The sequence below is a fragment of the Tiliqua scincoides genome, chromosome 5, assembly GCF_035046505.1.
Source record: "Tiliqua scincoides isolate rTilSci1 chromosome 5, rTilSci1.hap2, whole genome shotgun sequence".
Lineage (NCBI taxonomy): Eukaryota > Metazoa > Chordata > Lepidosauria > Squamata > Scincidae > Tiliqua > Tiliqua scincoides.
The window spans coordinates 118,261,792-118,278,215 of record NC_089825.1 but is presented as its reverse complement, the minus strand read 5'-3'; the positions used below and the strand labels follow the sequence as shown (position 1 = coordinate 118,278,215).

The 16,424-nt window shown below is 43.7% G+C and overlaps 1 protein-coding gene across 1 annotated transcript; it reads right to left on the bottom strand.

Moving 5' to 3' along the window:
- Positions 1–938: 938 nt before the first annotated feature.
- On the bottom strand, positions 939–9,054 carry IL27 (interleukin 27). Its single transcript, XM_066630332.1, has 5 exons — positions 8,967–9,054; positions 4,140–4,336; positions 2,676–2,774; positions 1,269–1,433; positions 939–1,178 (listed from the first exon to the last, which is right to left on the bottom strand). The coding sequence occupies exons 1-5, from the start codon at positions 9,052–9,054 to the stop codon at positions 939–941; spliced, it is 789 nt and encodes a 262-aa protein (XP_066486429.1).
- Positions 9,055–16,424: the final 7,370 nt, after the last annotated feature.

Sequence of the window (16,424 nt, the reverse complement as noted above, 5' to 3'; positions counted from 1 at the left end):
TTCCTCATAAGGAAGGTGCCCCAGCCCCGTAATCATCTTAGTCGCTCTCTTTTGCACCTTTTCCATTTCCACTATGTCTTTTTGGAGATGCGGCGACCAGAACTGGACACAAGTTCACAAATGCACCCAAGGAGCATCATGGCTGAGTTGGGATGTGAACCCAAGGTTTTGGTTCTCTCTAATCATTACATCACACTGGATTATATCATAGGGTTCATTTGTGTATGTTGGGGAAAGCGGATCCAGTTCACTGTAGTATCCAAAGGAAAAAGGTATATCTTTCCTGGTGTGGTTTCCTCTGTTTCCATCACTGCTTTGACATAGATCCATGTGTAAAAGTCTTCCATTCATATGGTCCTGCTTTCTGGTGTGTTCACAAACCATGCAAACAATGAACTGACACAGCCTTCAGAGATGAGGGAACAGAGGCTGTGGCAACTATGCCCGAAACAGTATATGTAAAAGGGGCTGCCATTTTTAGAATTATACATTGAAATGATACCTGAATATCTGACCGGCTTCTTGTTCTTGTGGGCCCAGCCTAGCATTCAGTGCAAGAAGTGCAAATGCCTGGATGTGTCATGGCCCACTCATGTAGCACAGAAAGCAGTAAGCACACAGGCCTGCCTCCATTTAGCCAAATTAGCCACAGCTAGCTTCTCCCCACTGGTTACAATGGTGCTTAGTACACCTGCATTGGTTCCATACCAATGCTTTTAAAGGATTTAATTACAGAACTTTAAAAGTCTGATGTGAAGCAGAGGTGGTGGTTTTTCAATTCCATTTATTGACAAAATAAATTAATATTACATTTTATATATTTATAAATAAATAGATATAAATTAGACATTTTATATCAGAATAGATTACGTTCATAAATTACTAAGGGGGAGGGGGCTGGATACCAGGATGCCTGCATTACCTGGTGGGGAAAAGGGTTAGAAAGGGAGATGATGGGAAGCAGGAGACTTGGTGGCTCCCAGATGGGAAGAATGTTTGGCAACCTTCACTCTCAGTATCTCGAAATCTCTCACAATACGGCACAGGACACTCTCAAGGGAGCGCAAGACGTGGTACACTTCCTGGCGGTTTCTCCATGCACTCTCATGCTGAAGGATTTGAGGGGGGCTGTGTGTGGGTTCGGGCTGGTCTTCCAATGGCAGGCCCCAAAGTGAAATCTACAGGGGGAATTCAAGAAGAGTAAGACACTGCAAAAGGCAAAAGGAAAACGCCCCAAATACAGGCCCCAAAGGAAAAAATGGACCCACCTGATAACTCACATGACTACTCAGGTCTCGGAGGAACACACTGAGCTCTACAAATCGATGGGTGAAGTGACAGTTCTCCTTTTGTGCTTCGTGGGCCATCAGCTGCCTCACCAGTTCCTGATAAAATGCCAGCATCTTGGCCATGTGCGATAGGCGCTCGGCAACCTAGGGAAAATGACAGGGTTAAAAAGAAAATCCATCAGGAGTACCTGGGTGTCCTGCTTCTTTCCTTTCTTCTTTCCTTTCCTTTCCTTTCACACCTATTGTCACGGCTGGCCCATCCATGAGGACAGCTAAAGAGGTTGCTTCAGACAGTGGATTGGCAGAGACACCCTCCTCCTTCCTTCCACTTGCCTCCCCCTGACCTTCCTCCTCCTCTCATTCCCTGGACTGGAAGAGGGGAACACAGCAGGAGTGTGAAGGGGAGGAGACTGGGCTGGAGTGGAGACTGGGAGGTGGGCTGGAGTGTCAGAACAGCAGAAACTGGCACATCACCAGGTAGGATTTGGCATGCCACCTTGGGCGTCAAGAAGTCTTGGGCAGGCCCTCTCTACTGAAACGCTGTGCTTTTGTCAGAGGGCAACAAGAACACATATGGGGTCACACACTCATCCTTTCACGTATTTTAACATCTTAACATATTTTTCAAGAAAATTAGTAACCATTCCAAATGTTCTCTAGGAATTGTTAGGGTAGGATGCGAAGATGGGTGTGCACTAGGTCATGCATATTAGCCAATAGGCAACTACAACACTCGTTCCCACATGTACATGCAACTCTTAGAGAACTTCAGGTCATCTAGGTTGGTGTTTTGTTTTTTAGGGTGCAACTTGAAATGCTGTGAAAGCCTGCAAAATGTTTTCATCCAGGCAATAGACTATGCCTAACAGCACAATCCTATGCTTGTCTAGTCAGAAGTAAGTTCCTTTGAGCTCTGTGGGGCCTGCTCCCAGGAAAGTATGCATAGGATTGCAGTTGGGGTCTCCTAAAAGTGATTGTGTAAATACAGCCGACAAAAACTGTAGTTCTCTGAGAGGGGCTAAGGCACTGTTATTTAATAGTATCAGCATTTTCAGCGAACTATAATTCCCAAGATCCTTTGTGGGAAGCCATGTCAACAAAACTGGTATAAAACCAATATAAGCTGGGAGTATGTATAAGTGATTGACTACCAGGTATTTTGGAAGTGGCACCACTGTTAGGGGATTCTCCCTATCCATTCACCTCATGCCAAAACTTTTTAGCTCTTCCTGCAGTGATTGCTGCTGTTGATGAACACTGTTTTAATTGTTGGTTTAAAAAAAAAAATTGTCATATCAATCATGTCTCATAAGATGCCTTGAGAATATTTCATTGAAAGGTGGGATATGCAAGCTTTAAGCAAAAACATTTTAAAGATGTTCTTACCGAAAGAGACAACCAGTTCTGGACACTGAGACTGGCTGAAGGAAGCAGCTCTGAACGTGATAGGAAAGTGAGTTGGACTCCAGGCAGACGCTCAGAAAGCTGGAAAGAAAAGACACTGGTCAACCCTCCATTGCCACTGTGTCTTAAGTAATACACAGTTTGAGATGTGGGGAGGCAGGGAAGGAGAGAGGGCCTTCAAGGCACATTTGTATGGCACAAGTCATTCCATCATCAAGCTGGTATCATAATCTGCAAGAAGGTCTAGTTAAAACCTGGCAACTCTTCACCAGACTATCATTTATGTTACAAGGTGATCTGAAAAAGGATTAGGAAGATGGAATTTTCATGTTCTAGACCAGGAATGTCAAACATAAGGCCTGTGGGCCAAATGCGGCTCTCGGAAGCAATTTATCCAGCACCCATAATAACTGGGTTATCCACTTAATGATGCCACTTTCTGCTTAATGATGTCACTTCTGGCCCTCAGTAGGCATCCTGCATGCTAACTTCGGCCTTCTGTATGAAACAAGTTTGACATCCCTGTTCTAGACCAAATCAAGGTCCATTTCTCCTTATCCTTCACATGGCAAAATCTTTAAAATTATTTCCCAATTTGAGATCCTGCCAATACACTAGGACTGAGAGACCTGGGTTCAAACTGATGAAGCTTGCTGGGTAAACTTGTGCCAGTTACCTCTCTCTCTCTCTCTCTCTCACTCTCTCACTCTCGCTCTCTCTCGCTCTCTCTGCCTAACTTACCCCACAGGAGAGTTGTGAAAATAACATGAGAAGGAAGACATGTAGGCAACCTTGACCTCCTTAGAGGAGGAGAAGGTGGGGTAAAAGTTTAATCTAACAACAAGAAGAACAAAACTGGTTAACTGATCAAGAGAGCTGATAGACCCATAAATCGCTACAAATTTTTATTATTGTTTACTGTCTATTGAAACATTAAGCTAACTAAGGACCCAAGTCTAAACAGTCACAGTGCCGGTGCTGAGCTCCAGCACTGGTGCTGGGTGTTGCAAACATGGTGTAAGGTATATATGCTGTAAGGCAAAATGGTTGGAGCAGACCATTGCAGGGCTTGGGGCTTTCCTCAGGGGAAGGGGATGAAAGTCTCAATGGTACCACTGGATGCAGTGTTCACCATTTTGGTGCCATTGCACCCGGTGGAGCTGCAGGCTTTAGGATTGGGTTGTAAGTGGACCCAAATGATCAGGTTTATTCCTACCAGTCCATTTCATTGATTTGAAAATTGAATTTATTGTGACCTGCTATATCTGTGAATTGCTGAGTTAAGCATTCTCATGATTGTTTGCTGGCTAATTGCCTTTTCTGTTATTTTCCAGTTGTATTTAAAGAGAAAAGACTCCCAATAGTAGAGGTTTTTAAAATGTGTTTCTTTAAAAAAGTGCTATCAGCCAGTTCGTATCCCAAAGAGGAAAACAAGAGCAGACGTACGTATTGACGAGTAAGGATCCGTGTTTTGTAGAGGAGTTGTCGTGAAAGTTTTAAGTTGCTTCTAAATTCTTCCTGCAGATCCACCCGCCTGTGGTGGTCACTTGCAAGCCCTGGTTTTTTTGCCTCCTGGAGAGCAGATGAGACTGCCACGATGACAAGGCCAAAATTGAGGAGAGCCTGGAGAAGAAGAGCTGCACCTGGAATGAGACCCACACAGTTAAAAGTAAGAAGGAAATGATTTCTGTATGGGAAAGGGGGTAGATTGGAGATATTGGGACATCTCCCAGATTTGAGACAAGTGCCCAGGTCTGGGAAACAAATACAACAGGGACCATGTGACTCCCACAATTCGTGTCATGGAGGTTCTGTGGAGATGCTGGTTTGGTTTGCAGGACTGTCACAGGGCTGCATATCACAATGGGGAAACCCATTTGAGGGAAATTTCACTGGCTAACCAGAGATATTTTCAGTGCCTTCAGAGTCTAAGTTTAGAGTAAAGGGGAAAACAGTTCCGAGATATTAATAGGCCAGGGTTGCGCAAAAACTCACTGCAAAGCAACAACTTGTATGACAGCAACGGACAATAGAAGACAAAAAAGAACTGAGGTGGCCATGACACAGTGAGAATTGCAGTGTCATGGAAAGAGGCAAGGGTATCAGATTTGAATTGGGGACAGCCGGATACAAACTCACTCAACTTATGGACCTGTAACCCTGGGTTAATAATTCTTCAACCTAAAGGTCTTATGTATGTAATTCTTCAACCTAACCTGCCATACAGGTTAAATGTCAGGACACAATGAGACACTGCTTGGTGTTCCTTAGATACAAAGCAAAACTGCTAGCCAAGGCCCTTTCCACCAGCCAGTCTGATTCAGCTATCACCTGTCCCCATCCCTCCCTTAGACTCCAGCAGCAACAGACAACAAAGTAGGACCTGCTCCAGTTTCAGGGGGCTCCTGGCAAACAGCCCTCCTTGAGTCTCCTTCCACCTGGGTGGATTCCAAGGAAGTCAGTCTGCCTCTAGCATCCCAAGGCCAGGAGCACAGGAGTGGTCTCAGGATCCTTGGCAGCTGCCCAATAATGCCAACCAGTCAGTGGTCCTGGGAGACAGAGGCCTTCCCATCAGCTTCTTTTGACAGCAAATTCACCTGGCTGTTCTGAGTTCATTCTCTTTCCCTCTTTGCCGTTACTTTCCTCCCTAACGTGCCATGTTTTCATTTTTAGACTATGTCATCCTGCAGATAGGGCCTGTGTTGTTCCAACTGATTATACAACACTGTGCCATGATTTATTTTGGTATGTAAACCACTTGGTGAACCACTATTGAAAAGCAGTTCATCATCATCATTTTGACAAAAGATTCCAAATGGACAAAAGATTCCAATTTTTTCCAATTCCAAAGATTCCAAAAGAGATAAATCTACCAGCCAGTTCCTCTTCCAACAACAACAACAACAAACAGCACTATGATGGGTGTCCAGAGATGCCTACAGACCATTTGGCACATGAAACGAATGTTATCCCCCCCCCATGGTAAAATGTACCCAGAAACTAAATCACTGACAACATGAGGTGTCTGTCATTTTATGCTACTCTTGAATCTGTTCTGTGAATCACCACCCTGACAAACAGAAAGGCAAGGCCTGACAGTGTCTCTCCTTGTTGCGGAGTCCTCCGATCTTCACATATTGCCCCTTGCTTGCACTTCATGATGCCCCCCAAAGCAGCCCCCAGGGCTGCCTTCCAGTACCCTGCAGCCTACTCAAGGATCAAGGCATGGAACGGCAGAAGCATAAACACAGCAAATCTTTCTTCCATTCTTACCACACAGACGCATCTTGAGGTTCTGCAATTAGTGGGGTGTCTGTCCACCTGTCCAAGAAGGCAATGTCTGTCCCCATACTCCATCCTGGGGCGCTTTTTAAGCCCAGTAGGTTTCATTTTCACGGATCCAAAATGTCCCAAATTACAAGGGCCTCTTAGTTAGTTTTATTCGAAACCAAGTGGATGAGCCTAATGCGCAGTTTCGAGGAAGGGAGTAGAGAGGGCTCTGAGCGACTGGCTTCCTCTTTTCGGGATGAAAAAAGGAAACCACTTCAGCGCTGATCTGCGAACAGCCTACTTGGATTAACCACACAACACGGGATGCCCCCCCTCATCCCTGCAGATGCTTCTCTCAGCCCTGGGCTTTCCATCGCCACCCACGTTCCCTTCAGCTCCACTTCGTTGACACGCTCCCCCCCCAAAAAAAAAACTTCCTGGACCCCTTCAAGGCAGAAGTATTGCCAAAAATTACTTCAGCCCCAAATGCATTGTGATGTTTGGGATGAGGGAATAGAAGATCGCCCCAAGATCTCTATGACATTGCGATACCATGCCATTGTGCCACCCTTCTTTGGCTTTAGTGACCCTGTTTGGTGAAGGCATCCCATAGTATTGCACAGTTCAGTGTTGTCCGGTAGTTACTTTGCACAGCAGCAGTCCAGCTTGCTGCTGCTCTGATCGCTTCTTGCCTATGGTGAGGCTTTAATGTGTTTGTCATTAGGTCATAAGAAGAGCTGGATCAGGCCAAACATCCATCTGTTCCAGCATCCTGTTTCCCATGTTATCCTTCCAGATACTTCTGGAAACAAGCAGGGCAGAAAAGCAACAACCCTCTCCTGCCATTGCTCTCCTGCAGTTGGTTTTTAGAAGCATCCTGACGCTGAACCTGGACATAGTGCATCTATAACTAGTAGCCATTGGAAGACTTGTCCTCCATGATTATGTCCAGTCCTCTTTTAAAGCCATCCTAGCTAGTGACCATCTTCATATTTTGCATCAATGAATTCCGCAGCTGCATTATGCAGTGTGAAGAAGTACCGCGACCCCCCATGTCCGGGGGAGAGTTGTTCTGTTCTGAACTCAGACGGGAGGCAGCATACGTGACCAACTGGGGGTGGCACCCCAGCTAGTGGAAGGTAGCAATTTGCAGTCATGGCCCTGGGTGGCCCCGCCACTGCAGTTTGGCCCTTGTGACGTTGTTGTGTTTGTTTTTTACAGTTGTGGGGGTGAGTGGGTAGAGAGTGATTTGGATTTGGACCACAGCTGGTTAGATGGAGACTTTAACCTGTGACCTCGACAGAGTTCTGATTTTGATTGGTCCCCCGTGGCAGCTATTTTCCTACTGTAAGGAAGCTCTCATTGGCCTCCTAGCATGGAAAAAAAGCAGGCAGGAGGTGAGCAGAAAGGATCCTGATTAGGAACAGAGTGGAGGGAAAGCCTCCTTCTCCACTTGCTAATGTTCCCATTTGAATCACCCACCAGGAATAAGTGAGTAAGATCCCAGTTCCGTCCTTCCCCCTCCCCCAATCTGGCGGCACCAAAAAGGTGTGTGTTGTATCCAGCAGGGGGAGTTTGGGGGGAAGGGGAATTATTTCCTTTACTCCTCCTTAAGCCCCACAACCACCAATGGGTCTCCTACAAGTCCAAGAAGAAGAAAGGGCAGGCAGCCTCAAAAAGGCGAGGATAGGATCTGGCGCACACCATTGCGGCCATGTCCAGTTCCTACCACCATCTCCTCGCCCCATTCCTATCTCTCCCCACCCAGTTTCACCCCTTGTAATAAATGTGATCTGGTTGTCTGCCTTCCTGCATTCTGGTCAGATCAGTCCCTTTTGCAGGGGTGGCTGCTGATCTTGCAGGCACACACTGTAGGCAAGAACCTGGAGAATCTTCAGGCTCTCTAGAACATTGTGGCTTAGCCAATCTAGTATGACTTCTGACCATAAATATGCGTTGGACTGAACAAACCGCTTGTGTTTCCAAGGGGAGGTCTCCCAAAGGATTCTCCCTCAAGGATATTGATGTTGATTAAGGCTGCTTGTAGTCTTCCACTGCCCACTACAGGTGAATAGCAAGGCCCCTCCAACCCAGCCTCATTGGTTTTCGTCCCCACTGTCCAACCCCTTGAATGCACTGAGCCATCTGTGCCCATGCACTGCAGTTATGCTCTTCATTTCTCTGCGCCTCCTCGCACCTATTTTTTCTCTCTTTCATTCACCTTTGTGACTGTTTTTCCTAAAATATTATTTGCCCTCCTAGGCAAACCACCTAAGAACCAAACATGCTAGCATGACTGCTCAGAGTGATCTCTGACCCCACTCTCTTTCCTCGATAGAAATTATGTGCATGTCCCCCCTCTCATTCTGAGTATCAAGCCTTCTTTCAAATAGCTCTTTGAGTTGAAACACACACACACACAGAGAGAGAGAGAGAGAGAGAGAGAGAGAGAGAGAGAGAGAGTTCATTCTAAACAGGGCTGTTGGTATATGGTTGCTTGTGTATTTGCCACTATATTATTGTTTTGCTGCTTGTTTCATTAAAATTTTGCTACTGGCACTGCGTTTATTTGGATTGTCCCCTCCTACAGGAAGGGAAAATCCAAATAAATGTGAACTATGATTTGAGCCCTCTGGAGTCTCTCCTTTCCCCTCTCTAAAACACCTTCCCTCTAAACAGAGTGGACCTGCTGTATCCTCAGAATTGGGACCTGTTGATTTCATTTTTCATAGATCCCCAAACCCGTGGGTTGGACCGACATGGACCCTCCGGAGGCTATTGCCTCTGGAGGCTGTTCTGAGGGCCAGGGAGACAGCGTGAGACCTCTCTGGCCCTCTGAAGGTCTTTTAAGGCCTTAAAACATCACTTCTGGTTTTTCCTTAAAACTAGAAGTGACCCTTTAAAGCCATGTGTTGCCCTCCCTGGCCCTCAGAATACCCTCCACAGGTGATGGGAGCATAGCTCATATCACTTCCTGAGGATTACAGAGCCTCCAAAACCCACGGATGGGTCCATGGGTTTCCTTATCCGCGGGGGTTCCTGGAACGGAATCCCTGTGGATAATGTGGGAGGCCTGTACATCGTGATTCATGGTCATACTTTAACATGCCAGTGGCATCGTGGTAAATTTGAAGTACAAGAGCCTGTCACGATACTCCTCCGATAGCCCACTAAGGGCACTTGTTTCCTTCTCCTGCCTCTTATTCCCAGTTCTTCTATAAAGATCTTGCACATTTCAAACATTTTCAGACCAAACTCTTCAAGTGAATTGCAATAATAATATACAGTATTTTTTTTTTTCGAATACTTCGAATCAAATGTAAAAGTAAATCAAAAATCTGTTCAATGTAAAAAGTATATCAGAGAGACATAGTATATCAGTCTAAGCATGTGGGTGCAGAAGTCCCACTGTGTTTAGTAGGATTTATTCCCAAGTAAATTTGCATAGGTTTGTAACCTTAGGCTGCAAACCTATCCACACTTTCCTGGGAGTAAGCTCCATTGACTATTATGGGACTTACTTCTGAGTGGACAGGCATAGGATTGGGCTCTCAATCTTACATGAGCTGCATTCTGTCACTGAGGCAGCCCTTGGAAAAGATGATGGCCCAGATATTAACATATGCCTCTAAGCAAAAGATTCAGTTTGCCTCTTGCTGAGCTTGATGCTTCTGAAAGGTCTTTTGAAAATAGTGATGTCATCAGCACTTGACTGTTTCTGCTGATGACATCACTGCTCCTGCCATAGGAGAAGCCCTAGAGCTTCCCCACAGCTAGAGTTCTGGTCCCTGCTCCCATGGGCTTGCAAACTAAACAAGCTACAAAGTTGACAGCAAAGGAAGGGAACAGAGGTGGAGACGGGGTCAATGGTGGAAGAATACATAGTTATTTAATATACTGTACACATTCTTAGGCTTGCAGCGCAGTCCTATCCATGTCTACTCAGAAGTATGTCCCATTTTGTTCAACAGGGCCTATTCCCAGGAAAATGTGTATAGGTTTGCAGCTTTAGGCACAGTAGGCTATGGGGACAAGGGGGCTCATCAACTGCTGGGATGGCAGATATAGATGCATATTTACACATAAGGATATAGAAAATGAGAAACATATTTAGTGCGGCAAAATGCAAAAGATAATTGCATGACAAAGATTTCTGTCACCACTTGCAGGTGTCCAGTGGTTATTTTCTCCACATCAGTGTGGTGCAGCGGCTACAGCATTTGGTTTGGATGTGGCAAACCCAGGTTTAAGTTCCTTCTCTGGACTGATTCATACCGTAACTGGAATGCCACAGCATTATATTAATCACCATCTCCAAGGATACATGTAGTGGATAACCAAAGACATTTGTTTCGTAGGTACTGATGGTACTGATGGCCTGAAATTGTCTCACTTTTTATTTATTATATATATCTGAATTCGCCTCTCCTATGATCCCTATTTTCCTTTCCATAGTGGGCTGCCACGGCCTGTCTTATACAGTATTTTACTTTTTGTACAGCATGTAGAAATCCTAGGTACCATCATAATTGTCACTGTGAAATTTGGCCCAAATATGGGCATAAGAACATAAGAACAGCCCTGCTGGATCAGGCCATAGTCCCATCTAGTCCAGTCTCCTGTATCTCACAGTGGCCCAAGCAAATGGCTCAAGGAGCACACAAGACAACAAGAGACCAGCATCCTGGTGCTCTCCCTTGCATCTGGCAACACCTTGATGCTCCTTGCCAACTTTCAGTCAGTTTGGACCAATGGCAGGGCTGGATCTGATTTGCATTTGATTGCGCAGGGCTTATACTGCTGTTTGACCTCACTACCCAGACCACGACAGCACTATTTTGCCTGAATATCAGTTGAAAAATACAACAGCATCAATCTTCAGGCAAATTGTCCCCCCCATCAATCAAGATCTTAAGCAGAGTTTCAATATGTTCTGTTTTGAAAGGAATGGACTGTAGCTCAGTGGCAAAGCACCTGCTTTACACTTGGAAAAGCCCCAGATCCAACCCCTGTTATCTCCAGGTAATGGGGAAAAACCCCATCTGAACCCTGGAGGGCAGCTGCCAGTCAGCATGGACAAATACTGGTCTAGATGAACCAATACTCTGACTCAGCATACAGCAGTTTCATATATATATATGTAGATAATTTGTTTGCCTGACATTATTGAGTCATTATCCACTCAACAACCTTTTTTCAAAAAGGGAAGTCTGAAAATAAAACAGTGACTTGCTGGGGAATCCTTGTCAGGTTTCTTGTGTTTTTTCTTGCTTAATGGCTGAGAGCCAGCTCAGATATGAAAACAGATATGAGTCAAAATGAGACAATACACACAATCACAACACCAGTTACGAATGACACATGAACACGAACCTCTGAAACTGGGCAAGGAGGCCTTTTTTTAAATGGCAGCTCTCTTATATTTAGCAGGGGGAGAGCCTTTGTGCCTCTTCAACCCAGGGTATCATCTTTTGCCATGGCTGTTGGTTGGTGTTGCTCCTACATTTTCTTAGATAATAGACCCTTTTGGAACCCGGAGCAATTTGTTTGTTTAGCAGCTTTTTAAGCAGTTTTGTGAATCTTTTTCATGAAAAGTGGTACAGTGTATAAAAACTGAACAATAATGCCTCCTATAACACTGTTCTCTTTAGTGTTGTTTAACTGCAGTGCTCTTCGTCCTTGACAGTTAATGTAGCCAATGACAGCAGTGCACTCTGAGTAGTACGTGACCAATCAGTGCCAGTTTCTTGCCTCATTAGCGGCAATGTCTCTTATAGTGCTGTTTTACGTAGCACTTGACTTTTAGGGAATATATCCCCTGCACTGTTGGAGTATTGCTGTATTCTTAATGATGATGTGAATATTCTACAGGATGTGGTGCTGGCGTCTAGCCTAGACGCCTTTAAAAGGGGATTGGACGAGTTTCTGGAGGAAAAATCCATTATGGGGTACAAGCCATGATGAGTATGCGCAACCTCCTGATTTTAGGAATGGGTTAAGTCAGAATGCCAGATGTAGGGGAGGGCACCAGGATGAGGTCTCTTGTTATCTGGTGTGCTCCCTGGGGCATTTGGTGGGCCGCTGTGAGATACAGGAAGCTGGACTAGATGGGCCTATGGCCTGATCCAGTGGGGCTGTTCTTATGTTCTTATGATGATGATGATGATATTATTATTATTATTATTATTATTATTATTATTATTATTATTATTATTATTTAATAATGATGATGATGATGATGATGATAAACAGGATTAGTCTTCTTCCATTAACATGGAAACTGCAGTTGGGAAAGGATTAGGTTTCTATTTCAATCTAAAATTTGGGGATTCACAGCCCAACCCTATCCACACTTTCCTGGGAGTAAGCCCCATTGACTTTAATGAGACTTACTTCTGAGTAGACATGCATAGAATTGGGCTGTCAGCCATTCACAATTTACACTGCTGCAAATTTATGATGATGATGAGTATTTATATATTTTTCAACAGGAGTAGTTCACATAGTGGTTTACATAGTAAAATGAATCAATAAATTGTCCCCTGTCCCCAAAGTGTTCACAACCTAAAAATATACAGAAGAGACACCAGCAACAGCCACTGAAAAAGACACCATGCTGGGTGGGAGTGACTCTCCTCCTGCTAAATGTAAGAGGACATCACTTTAAAAGGTGCCTCCGTGCCCATTTAGTAGGGGTTCTTTGCCCAGTTAGCAGGGGTTATATTATACTGTATATTGTAAGTATACTTATACTTCATCACAGTTGAATTCAGACTGACACCCTGACAGTCAGATAAGCTGTCACTTTCTGGTGGGGCATCAACAAAATAAATGGGAAAAAACTATGATTTCCTCATAACTAAAAGAAACTTATGTAATCCTATTGCCAAGCCCTTGTGTGTGTGTGTGTGTAAATGTATATTTGTATATTTGTACATTTTAGTACTTTTAAGTTAGGGCCAAACAAGGCGTGGCATGAAAATTCTGGCATTTTAATTTGTGAGTTCCATTTAAAGAATTTCACAATAAGAACATTTCTGCTGAAAAAGGAAATCAGTGTTGGCTGGTGCCCATCTAAGAGTGATAGTGCTCCAAACTATCCCCATCTGGCCCCTTCCGTTCCGCCCTCCTCAGATTCCCCTGAAGGGTTTTTCAAGATTACCATCAACTTATGTATAAGTGATCCTGAAAAAGTCCCTCTTTTGCTACTATGACTGCGTGCAAGGCAGGAGGCACTAAAGGTAGAATGTAATAAAAAAGAGCGCTCATTACAAGAGAGCAAAAGCTTCTGAAAGTAAAAAAGAACTGGTGTTACTCACTGCAGGCTTCTGGCATTGGGGGCCCAACCCTACAACTTTCCAGCGCTGATACAGCCGTGTCAGCAGGGTGCATGTTGCATTCTGCTGTGGAGAGAGCAGTCAACCTAGGGGCTGCATTGTAGCTGCATTGGCACTGGAAAGTTGGATAGGATTAGGCCTGAAGCTCCAATGAGGTTAGATAATTCAGGTCCGCAACTTAGTTTACTTTCTTCATCTTTTTTCTATTTCAAAACGTAGCTAGATTTTTTTAGGTTCTTTACAAAGGGTACATTTTGTAAAATTTGCTTTACAAAATTAAAAAAAGAGTATAACAATATTTACAATGATATGTAACAAAAAACCATAATAGATGAAAGAATACAGCCACACTTCAAGCCATTTCCGGCCAATGTTGCAAATACACAACACGAATCAAATGTGTACACCTGTGGGCTGGGCAGAAATGGGTTAAACTGACGTATCTAGTCCTTCTGTCCATTTTATATACGAGTGAGCTGAATCCTATTACCATTCCCGGGCCTGATCCTCCTGCACGGATCAACTCAGACTTGCACCAGCGATATTGCTAGTGCAGGTGCATGTTGACCCCTTAAGGCGGCTGGGGATTACGCTGAAATTACGCTGACCTCCCACAGCTGACCTCCCACAGAAATTACGCTGACTTCCCACAGCTGAAGTTCCCTCACAGGTTGCAGTATAGTATCCATATCCAAAACACTACTGACATCTCTACACAAAAGAAAATATTTCTTTACTCAGCGTGTGGTTGGTCTGTGGAACTCCTTGCCACAGGATGTGGTGATGGCATCTGGCCTGGATGCCTTTAAAAGGGGATTGGACAAGTTTCTGGAGGAAAAATCCATTACGGGTTACAAGCCATGATGTGTACGTGCAACCTCCTGATTTTAGAAATGGGCTATGTCAGATGCAAGGGAGGGCACCAGGATGCAGGTCTCTTGTTATCTGGTGTGCTCCCTGGGGCATTTGGTGAGATACAGGAAGCTGGACTAGATGGGCCTATGGCCTGATCCAGGGGTGCTGTTCTTATGTTCTTTCTCCCAGGAGGAATTTCCTTGTTCCCAGTTAGTCCATTGTAGCAGTGCTACCACCATGGCTGCATGATAATACTTTTTTAATGGACTCTCCTCAGATCATACAATTGCAATTGTCTTAACCATGTCCTAAGTGTTTGTGGTGTTTGAATATGCACTGTGTTTCCTCTGAATGAGTCAAATATAGGATCATAGACTGCATACAAATCTCTTCCAAAAGCCTCATCTCCCTCCCTCCATCATATCCAATAACATTTGTTCATAAAATGGCCTTGGAGAGCTGTTAGAGATGCACTGTATATTCATGCAAAAAAAAAAAAGTGATTTTTATTTTTTAAGTTAACTTTAACATATAAATGCCATGCTTCCAGGACCTGAACCTCTTTAACTTGAATAGGAAGATTATTATGTACTCCAGCCATAATCCTTTCTTCTTTGTCTTGGCTGCTCCATGGTAAATGTATCCCTTAATTTTCAGAGATACTTTTCATGTCATTTTTTACATGTTTCCTACCTATAATCTGTAGTTTCTCTACTGCAATTGTCCTCCAGATCCCATATGTTTTGATGGGATTATTCAGTCCTGCAATATTCAGAGTAAACATATTAACTTTTATTATTAGCCATTACAATCTAAAATACTGTGTTGCAACTATAAGAGGGGAAAGGGCTAACCCTTCATTTCCAGTTTCACTGTAGCAAATTATGAAATTCAAATTCATGTAGTTTATATTATTATTATCAACAACAACAACAACAACCAGTATTTATATACCGCTTTTCAATGGAAAGTTCACAAAGCGGTTTACAGGGAAAATCAAACGTTTGTTTGATGGCTCCCTGTCTTTAAAGGGTTCACAATCTAAAAAGATGCAAAAGAACACCAGCAGTTAGCTGCTAGAAAAGACACTGCTGGGGTGAGGAGGGCCAGTTATAAGTAAAACTAAGCAAAAAGAGAGAGCTAATGTAAATTTGAATAACTGAAAGTCAGTTTAGTGACATAAATAATCCTGGTATTCAACTAAGTGCAAGAAATAAGTCAGATATACTAAATTATCCTTTGGTCTGCTTACAGTATTGTTATTTAAGTTTGCTTTCTACTTTAAAAATGCATCTGCAGGGTGACCCCAAAAAAACAGAACCCATAAAAATTTTATTAAATCCTACAAAGGTCCAGTAAATTTCAAGAAACTTACTGGACTCAAACCAAGACATATTGGGGAAGATTATTGTTCCAGTATTTCATGCACAAAGTCGACTTGTATACACTGAAAGAAAAAAAGATGAAAAATTGAAATTGACAGTTTTATTCAAAGATTTGTGGGTTCTGTTTTTTTGGGGTCACCCTGTAGTTTCTGAAATCCCACATTAAAAGCTTTGTAGATCTTCAGCTGTTAACGCTTTTTCCTCCATTCCACTCCCAATTTGATACGCCTTCCTGTCATATCCTCTTTAATGTAGTTATATCTTAATTAAATAATTAATATTTTTAAAATATATATTCTGCCTTTCCCATGCCAAAGCAAATGCCCAAGGTGGCTTACAAAGTTCCACACTGAAATGCACAATATGTAAAAACAATAAAAATCATTAATGAAAACAATAAAAGCACTGGGGGAGGACCCAACTATTTGGACCAAAACACTTTTGCAGTGGTACAGAGGGTAGACATCAACACATCACCCCAGATGAAACATAAATGTTCTGAGCCCGCACCGAAAAGCCATGTGGGAGGGATAATTCAATTCCCCCAGTAGGGAATTATGGAATTGTGGTGTCACTACTGAGAAGGCTCGCTCTCGTGCCACTATCCCTCTAACTTGGGACAAAGGCAGCTCTTGTACAAGAGCCCCCCCAGATGATCTAAGAGAGCAGGCCGGAATGTATGGAAGAAAGCAGTCCCTCAAACAACCTGGACCCAAACTGTGAAGGGATTTAAAAGTTAATACCAGCAGCTTGAATTGGGCCCAGAAACAAATGGGCAGCCAATGCAGTAGCTGAAGCAGTGGTCCAACAGAATCAAACCGCCTAGCTTCAGGAACCACCTGGGCTGCTGTATTCTGCACTAACTGCAGCTCCTGAACTGTCCT